The sequence below is a fragment of the Seriola lalandi genome, unplaced genomic scaffold (assembly GCF_002814215.2).
Source record: "Seriola lalandi dorsalis isolate HSWRI2012SDOR001 ecotype SW California unplaced genomic scaffold, Sedor1 jcf7180002054927, whole genome shotgun sequence".
Taxonomy (NCBI): Eukaryota; Metazoa; Chordata; class Actinopteri; order Carangiformes; family Carangidae; genus Seriola; species Seriola lalandi.
Genome location: NW_019525479.1, coordinates 1,324,650 through 1,339,531, shown reverse-complemented (window position 1 = coordinate 1,339,531; position 14,882 = coordinate 1,324,650). Strand labels below are relative to the sequence as shown.

The 14,882-nt window shown below is 40.6% G+C and overlaps 1 protein-coding gene across 1 annotated transcript in view; it reads right to left on the bottom strand.

Moving 5' to 3' along the window:
- Positions 1-3,634: 3,634 nt before the first annotated feature.
- Positions 3,635-14,882, bottom strand: part of LOC111644257 (XK-related protein 7-like) — a 66,875-nt gene continuing 55,627 nt past the window's right edge. The window contains exons 2-4 of the mRNA XM_023393059.1: positions 14,409-14,608; positions 9,185-9,404; positions 3,635-8,978 (exon numbers count right to left, since the gene is read on the bottom strand). Coding sequence (XP_023248827.1) covers positions 8,165-8,978; positions 9,185-9,404; positions 14,409-14,608 — 1,234 coding nt within the window. The 3' untranslated portion in view covers positions 3,635-8,164. The remainder of the gene's footprint in view (positions 8,979-9,184; positions 9,405-14,408; positions 14,609-14,882) is intronic.

Sequence of the window (14,882 nt, the reverse complement as noted above, 5' to 3'; positions counted from 1 at the left end):
AAAATTTAGTGGAAAAGCAATTAATTCCAATAGAATTGACAAAACTGATGCAAATTTTTCATGTAGGGTTTCATTTCTCTGAACTTCACCCTGACAAATAGCATTGCGCTCATGATAATGTAGAAGGAGGGAAGCTATCGTAGCTTTTTAGCTGCTCACCATTCACTTCCATTTAGCCTCCACTGCTTGAGTAAGAACTTCTTCACAGAGGAGAAATGGTTTGTGGACAGTATTGAGACAGGAGTCAATGGTAATAATGTGTCTTTTAAATAAAGTGTGTGAACATGTTGTTGGAACAAACTGTTAGCGACTGAGCAAATTAGCTCTTTTTCTTCAAGTCTTTATTGAATGAAATGATGTTCAGTCCTGACTACAAAGTGACAAGGTGGAGTAAATGGCCCAGTGAAGAAAATAAAAAATAAAATCTGGGAGTTGTAGTGACTGACTGTGTTGCTATGTTACCTAGCTATTAGAACTAAATATTTCACACAGACAAGCAGATCAATGTTGATGTGCTGCTGTATCTCTTTCGTGGGTCCAGCTGTGGTGGTAGTAGTCCTGTTCTCCGGAGGGATTTGGAAAGAAATCTGCTCAGTTGTTTCAAAGCAAAAAAAAAAGAGAAAGGGGGCAGAGGACACATTTTCTCCAGAGCACACAGAGCTGACACTCTCATTGTTTTGTGTTGACAGCAGAAGGTGAAAGGAGAGACTGATGGGAGGGAAAGAAAATCAGGGTTAAAAAAGCTACAGGGCTACTTGGAAATGCAGATTTAATTAGGAGAACTGGGGCAACCACAAGAAAGCACAAAGACTTTTTCTTCTCCACTATTACCGTAATTGTTTATGGGAATTATTCAAAGGTAAGAAAGTTAAAATGGTGTATAATTGGTGTTTAAAGGCTCTTGACACCTGCACAGGTGTTTTCGGCAAAGCTTGGTGATCAGACCTCTGCTGCGATTTACATGAGGTTACCAATCTCCATGTACCTACAGTATAATAATGATGAAGCTGTAATTTTTCCTGCCTCCAAAGGTGCATTAAAACTAACAGGAGGTTTAGAACAGTCTGTGCACACCCACTGGGAAGACATCTAATCAGCTAAATAAGCTTAATCCCTACATAGGTCTTTAAAAGCACCACATAGTGCCGCTTTAATACCACATTTTCAGGCTTTTCAGGGTTATTACAGACTTTACAGTGCTGTCTCTTACTAGTCAGGGCTGTTGTATATCAGTATAAAATGAGTGATAAAAAACGTGAAGTTAATTTCTCCAGCAGTTTGGCTTTTAATGCAAATTTGTTTCTTTTGAAGTGCACGCACACACACACACACACACACACACACAAACACACGCATGCACTCACAGTATATACACAAGAGAAATGCACATATACTGTATATGCACATGGAATCACCTGCTCTTGATGTTCTCTCACTTTGACACACACACACACACACACACACACACACACACACACACACACACACACGCACACACACACTCACACAGACACACAAATTCACGCATAATGCACCCAATACAAACTGGCTCACACACACATTTTTTGAGATATGGAGTTGATGTACCACCAAAACGTATCAAGGTCTGACGTACTTTGAAGTTCACACCAGCATGATTGATGTGTGCGTGTGTGTGTGTGTGTGTGTGTGTGTGTGTGTGTGTGTGTGTGTGTGTGTGTGTGTGTGTGTGTGTGTGTGTGTGTGTGCATAGGCATCAGCGATATCAAAGAAGCAGCATCCTTAAAAAAACCCTCATGCTTCAAAAAACACACGAGGTCTGACGCAAGAGGAGAGGGAAAGGAGGAGGAAAATTGGCATGAAGAACATGGGAAGAAGAGGAAAGGAAAAAGGAAAGGGGAAAATGGAAAAGGGTGGAGAAAAAACAGGATGATGAGAGGAAGGAAGAACAAAACAGGAGAGAAAGGAGCAGACAGGCGAGGAAGGAAATAAAAGGAAGGCAGGTAAAGGGAGGGAAAATGAGAGGAAGGAGGGAACAAGGGAGAAAAGTGTCATGAAAAGAGGAATATGGAGGAAATGAGGGAATTGATGAATAAATGAAATGCAATAAAACAAGGTGTAGAACAATGAGAGAAGGAGTGATGAAGGAGAGCGATAAAGTTCAAGACTTGAAGGCTGCGCAAACAAATAAAGTGTAGAGATTGAAGGAAAAAAGGAAAGGATGCAAGAAAGGAAGGGGGAATGAACAAATAAAACACTGATTAAATGAAAGTTAAAAAAAGAAGGATGCAAAGAATAAAAAAATTAAATACTATGAAAGAGAAAATGAGAGGAAGAGGTTGGAAAATACGGAGGGAAGGAAACAAGCAAGGAGTGAAGAAAACTCACCCCGTTTTCTTTCTGTTCTGATGGGAAGTACATGAAAAAAGGAAGAAGAGAAATTGGACTAAAAAACAGACAAGAGAAACAAAAATGACATAAACAGTGCAGTTTGGACCTGAAGAGAGAGAGAGGAGGAGGAGGAGGCATAGCTGTTTGGTCTCTGGATCTCTGGAGATGCCAACTAAATAAACAACAAATCCTCAGGATGGAGGGATGCTGATGTGAGAGAGATGGAGAGATCAAAGGATGTTGGTTTGAGGGAGAGATTTTGTTGTCGCCTTGAGAGGAAAAAGACGAAGGAGAGCTGAGAGGGAATGAGAAAAGCGGGGCAGGAGGATTCAGAGGGAGAAGGGTTGGTGGAGCTCCAGCTCCAGCTTTGGCTCCAGCTCCTCCTCATTCCTGTTTCCCACCTGGAAAATCCTCGGTAAAGCAAGCAACCACAGCTGGTAGGAAACAGCCAATCAGAGAGGCTTACAGTCTGTTGCCATGGAGCTAATTGAGCACTGAAGTTAGAGGCTGAGCTTCGTAGAACTTGCTGGATATATTTAATAATTTAAATGAAATCCGTTTTTTTGATCAATCTCAATTCAGCAACTGTGACACAGTGTTTTGTTCCTGATTGTAACATAGAGCTGCTGAGGGAGGATGATGGGTACTGTACAGCAATTCAGCATAAAGAAGATGAAATTCATTTGTTGGAGACCTGTAAATGAAGCCAACATGTCCCCAAATATATTACACTTTAAGGATTTTTTAGATTGATATTAAAGTGATGGGTTGTTTGATGTGAGGTAGTTATCTATGGTCTGTCTAATACCTGCAGTAGATCAGATCAATTATTACTCCGCAGTCAGACAGAGCTAAGTATAGGTGCACTTATGCGAAGGAATACAGTAGTTTAACGGCTGAAAAAATGTAGTTCGAAAGGAAAGGGTTGTTTGATGGCGAGATAAAGCGGTTAAAATATAATTCAAAGTGGAAAAAAACTAATTTTTGCAGATGTCCCCGGCTGCTTCTCTAAACTGGAAGCGTGCTGATCCAAATCTACTGTAGGTAATACATTGACTATTGATAAGTTCCTCACACAACCCCACATCAAATAACCTGAACTATCACTTTAAAAGTGCACCTGAATTTAATGTAAAATGTTTTCACAAATTTCACAAATTGGAAGTATTCACGTAAAGTACAATTACGTTTAAGCATTGCAATTAAGTAAAATATATATGAGTAGTTACCTCTGGTACCATCAAAAAAGACACAGACACACCCGGGGAGTTTATTCGACGGCTGTTCAACCATGTTTACTACAGTATTGTTCCCATCTACAGTTATCAGCACAGCTTGAGTTCTTTTTTTAACATCGTCATAGATATTTTCACCACTGGTTTATTTTTCTGCTCGTTCACTCAGAGGATGTTTAAGCAGCATTATCAAAAAAACTTATAGCACATCCTTACATACATACTGTACATACAATACATACAAACCAAAGCACACACACTCATACACACATGTCCTAGTATAGCGCCACTCTGGTATATACAGATATATAGAATGAGTAAAAAAAAATCTGTTTTCAGTTTTTACATCTTAATATAAGAGTCATACCAAAGACATGGCCACCGAGTGAGTAAACAATAGATAAATAGATATAAAACAAATACAAAAATAAATAAACATAAATACTTGCATCAATTAATAAAAGATGATTTGAGTTTTTTTTTAACTCACTTTTAACTCACTTTTTAACATGTTTAAGTTCAAGTCAATATATAACCAGCGAACCACTTTTAACTTATTTTACCTCAACGACAAAGGACTGGTTCATCAGAGAAAGCGAAGCCTTGCCCTCAGCCCATGACTGGGAGATTAACGTATGCATCATCTGTACATCGTAGCCTTCAGGCCCATCATGTTTGACATGATCACTTTTGACAAAGAGTCATTGTTTTCAGCACCATTAACATCGCCGTGACTGTGACTGTCATCACTGTACCAACATCCACAAGTTCAGGCAGGACACAACGCTGTCCAGATAATAAAACTGTATTATTACCATTATTATTATTTTTTAATTCGTATTCCTGATCTTCCCTGTAGAGGAGACACACATACAACCACAAACCTTGTTAGGGTGAGAGAGGTTATATACTTGCTTTAGCAACGCACGAGTGTGCATGATGGCCACTCAGTGTATCCTAAGATTGTTCACATTCTCATATCTGCAAGATGCAAATAGACACATGAAAAAGTGGGCAGTGAGGTAAGGTCAGCAGCAGATTAATCTCGTACGATGACAACAACAGAAAGTTTCTGCCAATGTTTGTGACTTGATCTCAACATTAACCGCTGAGTAACATCAATGAAGACTTTGATCCAGATTCCAGAGCAAGTTAACCCAACCATGGTCCTGAAAGTCGCGGCGGATATATGTCATCATCATTCAGAGTTTTTTTTTCGGCTATCAAACCATGGATGTTGCGTAACCGTTGGGCCACCAAACACCCCCTGAGAGAATGATTCCTAACGAACATCAGGCCAAAATCTTCACTGATACAAAAAAAAAGTTTTCAGTTTTCAAGGAAGAGCCAGGGATAATTTGGCCCTCGTCTATGCTCCTTCTCCTATCCTCCAGATGGACATAGATAAGTACGTGAACAATGCTGCTCATATGAAAATGCATCGTTGAAAAGTAAGTATATAAACTGCTCTTAGTGATTGCTCTGCTCTTCAACCTAAAGTCCACATGATACTAGAGGTTTTAGCATTGGGAGTCCCCGTAACACCTCAGATTATACACATGCATCATCAGCATAAAATTGATAACTAAAACCATTCTGGACAGCAGGAGGGAACTGTTTAGATTTTCTTCTTATTGTAAATCAGGGTGGAGATGGTAACAGGTTCATAAATGTTCAGCAGCTTGTTGAATATCTAGAATCTACATATTTTTGACACAAGTTCATAGCAGTCTAACAGGTTTTACTGTGCCATAAAATTTTGTTTTTTGTGCTTGTGCCAGTCAACCATTAATTGGTGACCCCCTGAACATGGACATCTTCTAAATGCTTGTTGGGTTGTAACATAAAAATCTTCACATCACAGCTACTAAGGTACAAACCAGTTAAATTATATCATTAACTGGGAGCTTTTGTCACTGCACAGTATTTCAAATCATCAAACGTGTTTTGATGAACATGCTTTTTTCAAGTGCATCGCTATTAATAATCACCAACACCGGATTACGTGTTTCTGGGCTGGACTTAACAACCTCCCACTTCATAACACATCAGTTCACCTTAAATGCACAGACTAACCCTAAAGGCTTTTAAAGGAAAAAAATGTCTTTGAAAAAAAACTTCAAAGAGAGACTGCCGAAGAGAAATGTGTTGTGTTATATGACAGAGGACAGAGGTTAGCTTTGATGCTAGTGTTTTCTTTTTAAACTGTTCTTCCTTCAGGTATTGTTGCTGACCCTGCTCGACTTTCTCAGCATCCAGCTGCTTCTGATTGATATTAACACTCATTCATACCTGGGAGGTTCTGCGTTTAAAGTTGGTAACTGATTCGGCTCAGCTGAAGTCCAGATAGTAAAATAAATCCAACCCATACATGGGCCACATGCTTGTTTTCTTCTGGCCCAGTATACGCCTGGTTCCACTGCCCTTATCTGGCCCATATACAGCATGATTGTAAGATGCTACTCCCACATCTGGACCAATTCTGGTGCGCACACAGAAAACCTTCAGACTATCAGACAATATCAGAGGATAACAGCAGGACTCTACCCAGATGCGGAAGTATATGGGCAAGACGCCCGATATGGCTGAGGACCCAGGCATATGTTGGACCAGATGTATTTTTTTCATCACTCTAGTGACCTCAGTCCAAACCTGAATCTACCAAAAACTACTTTGAATCAAAGGCCTGTACATGGTTTCATTTTGTAAACAACACCACCTTTGCGAAAGGTCAATCCATGTCAACATTGTATACATTATAACAAAAAACAGCAGCTATTGCTAACTAGTTAGCCTGCAAAAATGTCATGGTATTTTGCATCTTTCAGTTTTTTTAAGCACATGTTTTTTCTTGTATTAACCACTAACTGGATGTGTTCAAGGGTTTTCACATTCCAACTAACCCTTCTAGAAATCTTTAAGGTTGGTTGACATGATTAAAAACATTTCTTTCCAGCTACTGTTCCCCCCGAAAAACCAAACACTGGAAAATGTTTTCATAGCATAATGAGGTTGCTCACGACATCCCCCCTTCACCCCCCTATATGTAATGTATTCGAAAAAACTCTGGGCGAAATTTAGACTCTTAAGAGTAAACGAAGCTTCTTCACCCAAACGTCATTCATCACCTAACTACAGCTTATTATAATAGCTTATATCTGACATCTGTATTTATTCAACTGTACATCACAGGCCTGTTTGTGGTGAGTTACAGCATGCCATATGGTAGCAGCCACTGCAGAAGTCGTCCACCAGTCCTGATTGATTTTTTTTTCCAAACAAGTCCTTTCTCAGGTCGGTGACGGTGTAGCTGGGATGTAAACTGTGGGACTTTTGCTATGGCTGCTTTTGTAGCACATATGGATGGGTGACTGTTATCACTTGTATCTCAGGCCTACATTTCAGAAACAATCTGGACCTAGACTGAGTTGTGAGCCTACATTAGATGGATTTTTGTGTTCTCATGAGACTGTATTTCTCTTTAGACACCGCTGATAGTGCTTAGAGGATGGTTAGCAAATGTTGGTAGGGACATGCAATCTTTTGGAAGAATGATGGGATAAAAGAAAAATATTATTATCTCTCACTCTCACTTTCTGTGTTTATACTTTTCAAAGTCATTGCTTTTCTTACAGTATGAAGCCTGATGCACCAAGCTAGCAATTCATTTGTGATTTGGAGGTCAAAGGTATGTAACTGGTTAAAATTGGGCTATAGCTGGTTGAAAGGTCAGATATCTCTGTTAAAATAACCATTTTTTCATTCACATTCACAGTTTTAATTCATCCTGTAGTTATGTTTAGGTTCACACTGAAATATACTCATTTAATTGCTGTTGAAACAACATCTCTATTACACTGTATGTAACCTAGATTCCTAAAAGAAAAAAGGACCTCCATTTTCAACCAAATTCAGCCCAGTTTTAAGGTAGATCTTGATGCATCTTTTGACCTGCAAATCACTCAAGCAGTATTTATTGGATAATCAGTCTCTATTCACTGCCAGTGTCTAATTTTGCTGCCAGACCAAAATGATTGCATGTCCCGGGCAAACTCTAGCAGCCAGTTTCTAAACGTTCCCTGGTAAGTCTCTGTTGAGTCTCCGGGGTCCACGGCTCAAGTTCATGCAGCAGACTGTTTTTCAGTTATCTCAGACTCTGCAACTTCATTGCTCTCAAATCCTTTTACTTTGTTGTAATGACCGTACAGGATGAAACTAAATCTAACACTCCTTGGTCCCCGGATGAGAGATTAAATTTCTCACCTCCAAGCTTTTAGAAAAGATGAAGATTATCCCAGTTCAGAGTTACTCCATTAACTTCCCACGGCTCATTCATGCTACTTACTCCCAGACTGCGTCCTAAGGGCAGAGCCTTGGTCCCAGATTGCGCTTCACATTTTACAATCAAGTTCTGACAACCTCTTTTCTTAAAAGGAGTTGACTGACACTGTGTCTCCTTTCCATGCTTCTCCTGGTGTAGGCAGTCCTGGGATGAGAACTGATCTCAGGCTGAGCCTTGGTCCCAGACTGCATTTTTAAGTTTAAGAGCCCCTATTGGCTTAGACAGTTGTTTCATATTCTAATACCTCTTTGCTGCCCATCATGCTACTCCTGTACTGTATCCGGGGGCTGACGGCTGATGACGTCTCCAGAAGCAGGATGGTCTTGCGGAGGCGCCGATCAATAAAGTGAGCATCCCAGGCTGGGTATCGCTTTCTTGGGAGGTCAATCCGGATCACAGGGCCCTCCTGCGCACGGGATGAAGAGGAGGTCCTGTGGAGGAGTGCGGGAGAGGAGGAAGGGGAAGGACGAACCTGGAAGACAGGCAGGCAACTGTCCCTGTCTCTCTCCTTGTCCCTGTCTCTCTCTCCGGGAACCGGCTCCCCTGTGTCTTTAGTCCTGGGGAGAGTCCTCGGAGGGCTGGTAATGACCATGTCTGTTTGGGACCCTTGTGATGGGGTGAGGCAAGCATCAATCACTCCCGCCACCCCTCCTGCACCCACCACGCCCTCATCCACACAGCCTCCCCACTGTGAGCCCAGAACTGGCCCATCAGGGTGCAGCCAGCAGTAATACACCAACATGAAAAAGGTTCCCAGGGCAAAGCTGCAGGCCACCAGACACACCACGACCAGGGCGTAGGAGTCGGAGGTGTGCGGGCCGCGGTAGGTGTACCAGGCAGCGGTCAGTGCCACATTCTCAGCCAGCGTCACAGAGTAGTAGACGGTCATGCGGAAGCGGCTGGGACCCTCCTTGACGTTGAACCAGCAGAAGATGTAGATGATGCCCACCACCATGTTGTAGATGATCTCCTCCCACTTGGACATGCAAAAGTCGGTCTCACCTTGGATGATCCAGAAAGTCATGACACACCTGAAAAATAAACAATATTGCAGTGCCTTTTAAAACATCTACACATTTAATAAGTAAAACATTTTGCTGTTGTTGCTATTGTTGCTGTTGTTACTACTACTCCAGTTTTAATCTGATAACTATTAAAAAGACACATTATGATTCATCATTTTCTAAACTTCTCACTGTGGACCTAAACTCTTTGCATCATGTCACATATGGCGCACCAGTGGCTGACGATGAAAATGCCAAAGTAGAGCTGGAAGACGGAGGCGAAGAGGGCAAAGGCCACAGTCCTCGCCCCGATGGTGAAGAAGTGCCACAACATTTGGGCGATCACGGCCTTGTAGGACATGGGCAGCTTGTCGTCGCGGGAGTCCCGGAGAACTTTCTGGTAGGAGGCGATCATCCAGGCCAGAGAGACCAGGGAGGCCGAGGCTGAGAGACCTGGAGGGGCAGATAAAGAGAGGGGCAGAGAGAGAATAAGAAGAAGAAGGGGAGGAAGAGACAAACACCAATGTACAGTGTTTCAATCTTAATCACTGGTAAACTTTGATTCAACCATTGTACCTTAACATCTCAAACGTGGAGCTGATTGATCAGCCCTCAGGTCATGGCAGTGATATTGGTGATATATGTAAGACAGAATTATAATTTACCCTGTTGGTGTATTGCAGATGCTTGAGTATTGATAAACAGTATACACAGCTGTTAAGATATTTTCAAATTAATTTTTTTCAATTATAGGTCTCATGGTCTGAGAACCATGACAACTGACCAAACTCCATGAAGATATAGCTGAAATCTTTGAAAAAAGCTAGTAATTTAACCTTGAGTCAAGGTTTATTGGTAATAGTTGAAGTAGTTAAAAACAATGACACCGTTACATGTTTAGTCTATGAAAGGTTATTTTCCAACTGTACAAAGCATATATTGATAATTATATTCTATGCAGATTAATCACATATTTTTATGTTAAAAATGATTTAAATATATATAAATATCTGATATCTTTTTTAATAATCATTATAGTATCGTGGGTGATAAGACTAGTGATTACAATAATAAAACCGGGTATTATAATAAATTGAGATAGAATACAATGGTTCTTCTAATAAAACCAGATATAAACATGAGAATTAAAACCAAAGTGGTTTCGATGGCAAGCCAGATATTATAACCCCAGTTATTATTAATGTTATAATATATATAAAGGAGGATGAATCCTCTTGAGAGGAAGCATGTGATCGGGAAACTTTATGACAATCTGTTCAATTTATGAAGAAATATCTTAAAATGGAATTTTGTCCTAATGGTGGTGATAAAGGAAAAGTTGAGGGGATCAGCAAACATATTATGTGTCCTGGGGATCAAATTTTATATCAAATTTATTGACCAGTATCTTATCTTATCTAGTCAAATTTGTTAAGATATTTTGGTCTAAACCATAGTGTCAGACAGACTGAAAAATGACTGCTGCTTTCTCTCAGGTCAACCAACAGATGGCGCAATGTCTAAGAATTAATGAATAAATAATCAGTTCATACTAAATGATTACTAAGAGCCTTAAAATGCTCACTAGATACATGCTGAGAATAACTACTAGTTATAAGGTTATCAGTCAACTACATCATTACCGACAAACTCTTCTCTTCTAGTTCCTTCAAACTGACTTGAACCAGCTGGAAGTCAAATGGTGGTTAGCCTGCACACGGAGCAGTGAGGCCCAGTGTGAGCCACCCAGAGCACAGTTTAACGCATTAAACATTCATGTGTCTTAACCATGCCGTCTTGTCTCAAATTAGCCGTGAATCACACTGAGAAAGCATTAAAGTTTGAGCAGAGAAAGAACTGAACTGACTTAGCATTTCAGTGTAATTTTTATCATTCCCATTTCTATGAAGAAATTGGCGAGAACTTCAGTCTTCACTCCACGTAGAAAAACTTACTGGTATTTGACTTTGATGTTTACAAAACTAAGATCGTAAGGTTCTTTGAAAATAACCAAGTTATTGTTAGTTTTTTAAGGTCCGTAAGATTTCGTATGAAGTCCCATCCCATTGAAATATCAATTAACTTTATACCTCACTTGTATTTGCAGCATGTTGTAACGTATTGACAATTACAACACACAATTGCAAACGCTTGTTTCTGTTTCTTTGTAATATATAGCCTATATATGGAAGTTGAAAATAAAATGTAAGTTTTGAGAAATTAACTCTGCGGGGTTTCATCCTGAAATAATGTTTGTTCATGTCGATGATGCTATTTGACTGAATAAAACCAAATAATAGCACTAACACTTCTGAAAATGTTACTGTTTGTTTGATCTATGATTATCACTGAGTAAATCTGTCTTCATGACATAAAGATATTATAGCTAATAATGTAAAGCATTGAATGGGCAGGCACCCAGTTACTCTACTAGTGCCAGTACGTTCATGTGAGTGCTGCACCTCTCAGGCCACACGAGTGCAGAGCACACTCACACGGCACAATCGAGTTGAAGTAAAACACTTCATTATCCCCCCAAAAATAAATAAACGGAACTCTATAAACTCATACATATGTCACATCAGAAAAAAAAACCCAGGGGATGACAGAAGTATCTAAGTCAAAATGCATAACAATTATTAACACTAACAGGCACCAAAAGTTGTGTAACTCAACCAAACCGCAGCAGGGAGCTTCTCCAACATCCACAGACAGCAGGAATCAGAAGTAATATCCACAGACTAACAAGCTTTAAGTCGACCATCTGACTCTGATACGTGAACAAATGTGCCGAGCCCCAGAGCTCCCCAGAGGTCTCATTCTGCTTGGCAGTCTTCAGTGTACGGGCTGCAGCTCGGCTTGTATGGGAAGTATGGAGGGCAGTGAGTGTGTACAAGAGCCAGTATCAGCAGCAGCTGAGTCGAGTCTACGAGGTTGTATTTTAAGCCCCGAGGGGGAAAACATTTGCAGTCAGCCACTACCTGCACTGCTTGAAGCTTAAACAGTGAGTTTGTGAGACTAGTTAGGGATGTCATGCTTTCATGTCTATGGCTGACAGTTTGGTAACATTTAAAAGGTGAGTAGGTGGGAGAAAGTAAATGAGTGTGGGCCATTTCGTGGAGGCAGAATAGACCAGTATTAGTTTGTTCATTTTTGGACAGAGTGTTAAAGCTAAAAAGATCACACCTTTAACATGAAGTGATCTGATCTTAGTTAAATTTGGCTCCCTCTTCTTTTATGCATTTTATCCAGTCTTTTCTAACCACTTTGTTTAAGGCTGCCTTCTCTTGGGTGGGAAGCCTTGAGCACTTCAATATCTCTGAGTAAATTCTATGAGAGAATGGCGAGACGGTCGAAAAACTTGACTTGATTACCATCACTTTTCTTTGACCTAAAAGGATTAAAAAAAAATAAAAAATACAGCTACTGAATTGAAGCTCGTATCCACGATGTTGAAGGTAAGACCGGCCCACACTGGAAACACTCTAAGTTAATGTTAGGCTAGCAAACCTGAAGTTTGTAATAAACATAAATGTCAATGTTAGAGCTAACCAGTTGTCAGATGACATCTCAATCCACTGGCTTGTGCAAACGTTAAATATTAACTAATGTTATATGGTTTCATAATCAACCTGCATCAATGATACAGTGCGTCACTGCTAACTTAACCTTTCACTGTTTTAACTGAGCGTTATTCTACTCGTTTCTGATAGGGTTCACTTTGTCAGGTAATATTAAATGACACACTCAGGAAGCAAGTGACGTACTACAAACAGTTTTGTTCTGATTTCAGTCACTGTTGAGGATAACAATACCACCACTGTCGGTAAAAAACGAGCCTCCCTATAGGGTACAGGTAAGTTAGCAATAAGAAGAGGCTGTGCCTGTGACAGAATTTGAGCTTCCCGCCCTGAGTGTGACGTCAGAGGAAAATGGTTGCCGTGTGAATATGGTCTATTGGGAGTGGTCGGTTTTGGGTGTTTGTCAGTTTGAGTTTTGCTCTTTGTTCTAAAGCACATTGTAACTTTTGTTTAGAAAAATGGCCAATAAATAAAGCTTGTCATAATTAGTTTCACAACTGGAAAAAAAGAACAAATAATGCAGCTTAATAGACTTTTCTGTTGATCATTATGTTCCAAACACTCATAATAGTGGCAAAATGTGTCCTAATCTACCACTACTGTGTCATGCCAACAATGTCCTTGAGGATCATGCTGCAGGAGAGGGTTACTACTTTTGTTAATGTAAGTTTTTCCTTTCATAAAAACTGGTAACAACCGTAATCTGAAATGAATCTGAATTGACCGCAGCCAGTGAACAACCAGCCTCTTGTTGACTAAACCCACCTGAGTTTACAAATCAAACCAGGTCTCCTTGCCTCCAGCTCAAGAAAAACAAACCAAAGCTGTTACATAAGAAATGAACCCAAAACAAAGGGGATTATGGGTAGAAAGTGACAGATGCAGTTTGTTGTGCTTGGAAAGCCCAGCAAATCCCAACATTTGGAGAAAGAGGAGCCAGCAAATGCTTGGGATTTGTACTCAACAGATGACTTGAATGATTAATTGGCAGCACCGATAGATGCTTTTTTTTGATTGGCTGAGTTATGAATTAATCAATGAGCCTGATCAGCAGTAATGTAACGCAGGCCATGTGGGAGAGTGTGCACAATTAAAAACATGAATGCTCATTAACAGTTAATCGATCCCCAGAAATGGACAGAAATATTGCACATTACGGTTAAGGTTTAGGGTGTGTTGTGTGTGTGTGTGTGTTTTTCAAATATGAGAATGCACATCACTTAGTGTGTGAGCTTTTCTGTTGCTCACATGTATGTGTGTGTGTGTGTGTTGTAGGTTTTACTGTGTGTGCTTGTTCCCTGACTGTGTGTTTTGTGCAATTCATACATGTGTCTGATACTTGACTTCTCTGCTGCCAGGTACATCAGAACACAGTGTGCGTGAACTGTGAGTGTGTGTATCTAAATTTGAGAGAGAGAGAGAGAGGCAGTAATGTTTAATGAAGGAAGAGTGCGTGTGTGCGTGTGTGTGTGTGTGTGTTGAGGGCAGATATCAGTATGAGAGTCTATGCTTTATTCATGCACCTCTTACAAGAAGCAGATGGGCTTTTGATTAATAAAACAAACCATACACTCTCTCTCTCCCTCTCTCTCTCTCCCTTTCTCCCTCTCTCTCTGCAGCAGCCTCTGTAACAATCAGAAATGATGACTGATAAAATCCAATAAATAACATCTGAGGAGAGAAATTGCGCAGTTTTTCCTTAAAGGATGATTCCAGTTTATAACAATTTGGGTGTTATTTTGATCACTAACAACTTTAATGTTTGGACCTGGAAACACAAGGATACCTAAAAAGTTTACAGACTTCCTGCTTCAGATTTTGATCTGTGACTGAGACTTTAAACCTGTTTCCTCTGACGTGTCACAGCGTCTCTCACCTTGCAGAGGGAGGACGGTGTTTCCGTGGATCATGATGCTCAGCTGGAGGACGAGCTGTGGTGCCGATTTAAGGAATGCCTCCAGGAGACGGAGCATGGTGATGTCAGCGCTCTCAAACATCAGCCGCCAGTGGAAGTGGCGGCGGGGCCCGTTGCTGTGCCAACGGCTCTGGGCGCCCAGGTAGAGGGCGTGGATGTACCTGAGGGCCAGAGACAGAGATGGATTTATACTAGTGCTGCGTGTACTTTTTTCCTCTATCGTTCCTGTGTATCCGATTCTTTGGGAAGAACATCAAACAGTAGAATCCACACCCTGTCCTTTTTTATTCATCACTGCTGTGCAACATTCTGATCAATACGATCCTCAGGCACAAAAAACATTAACAAACATCACATGTCTGAAAATGATGGCAATATGCAACAGGTGACCAAACTGAAAAGCCTTTGGCCGTAACCCTAGGAAACCACAGAAAA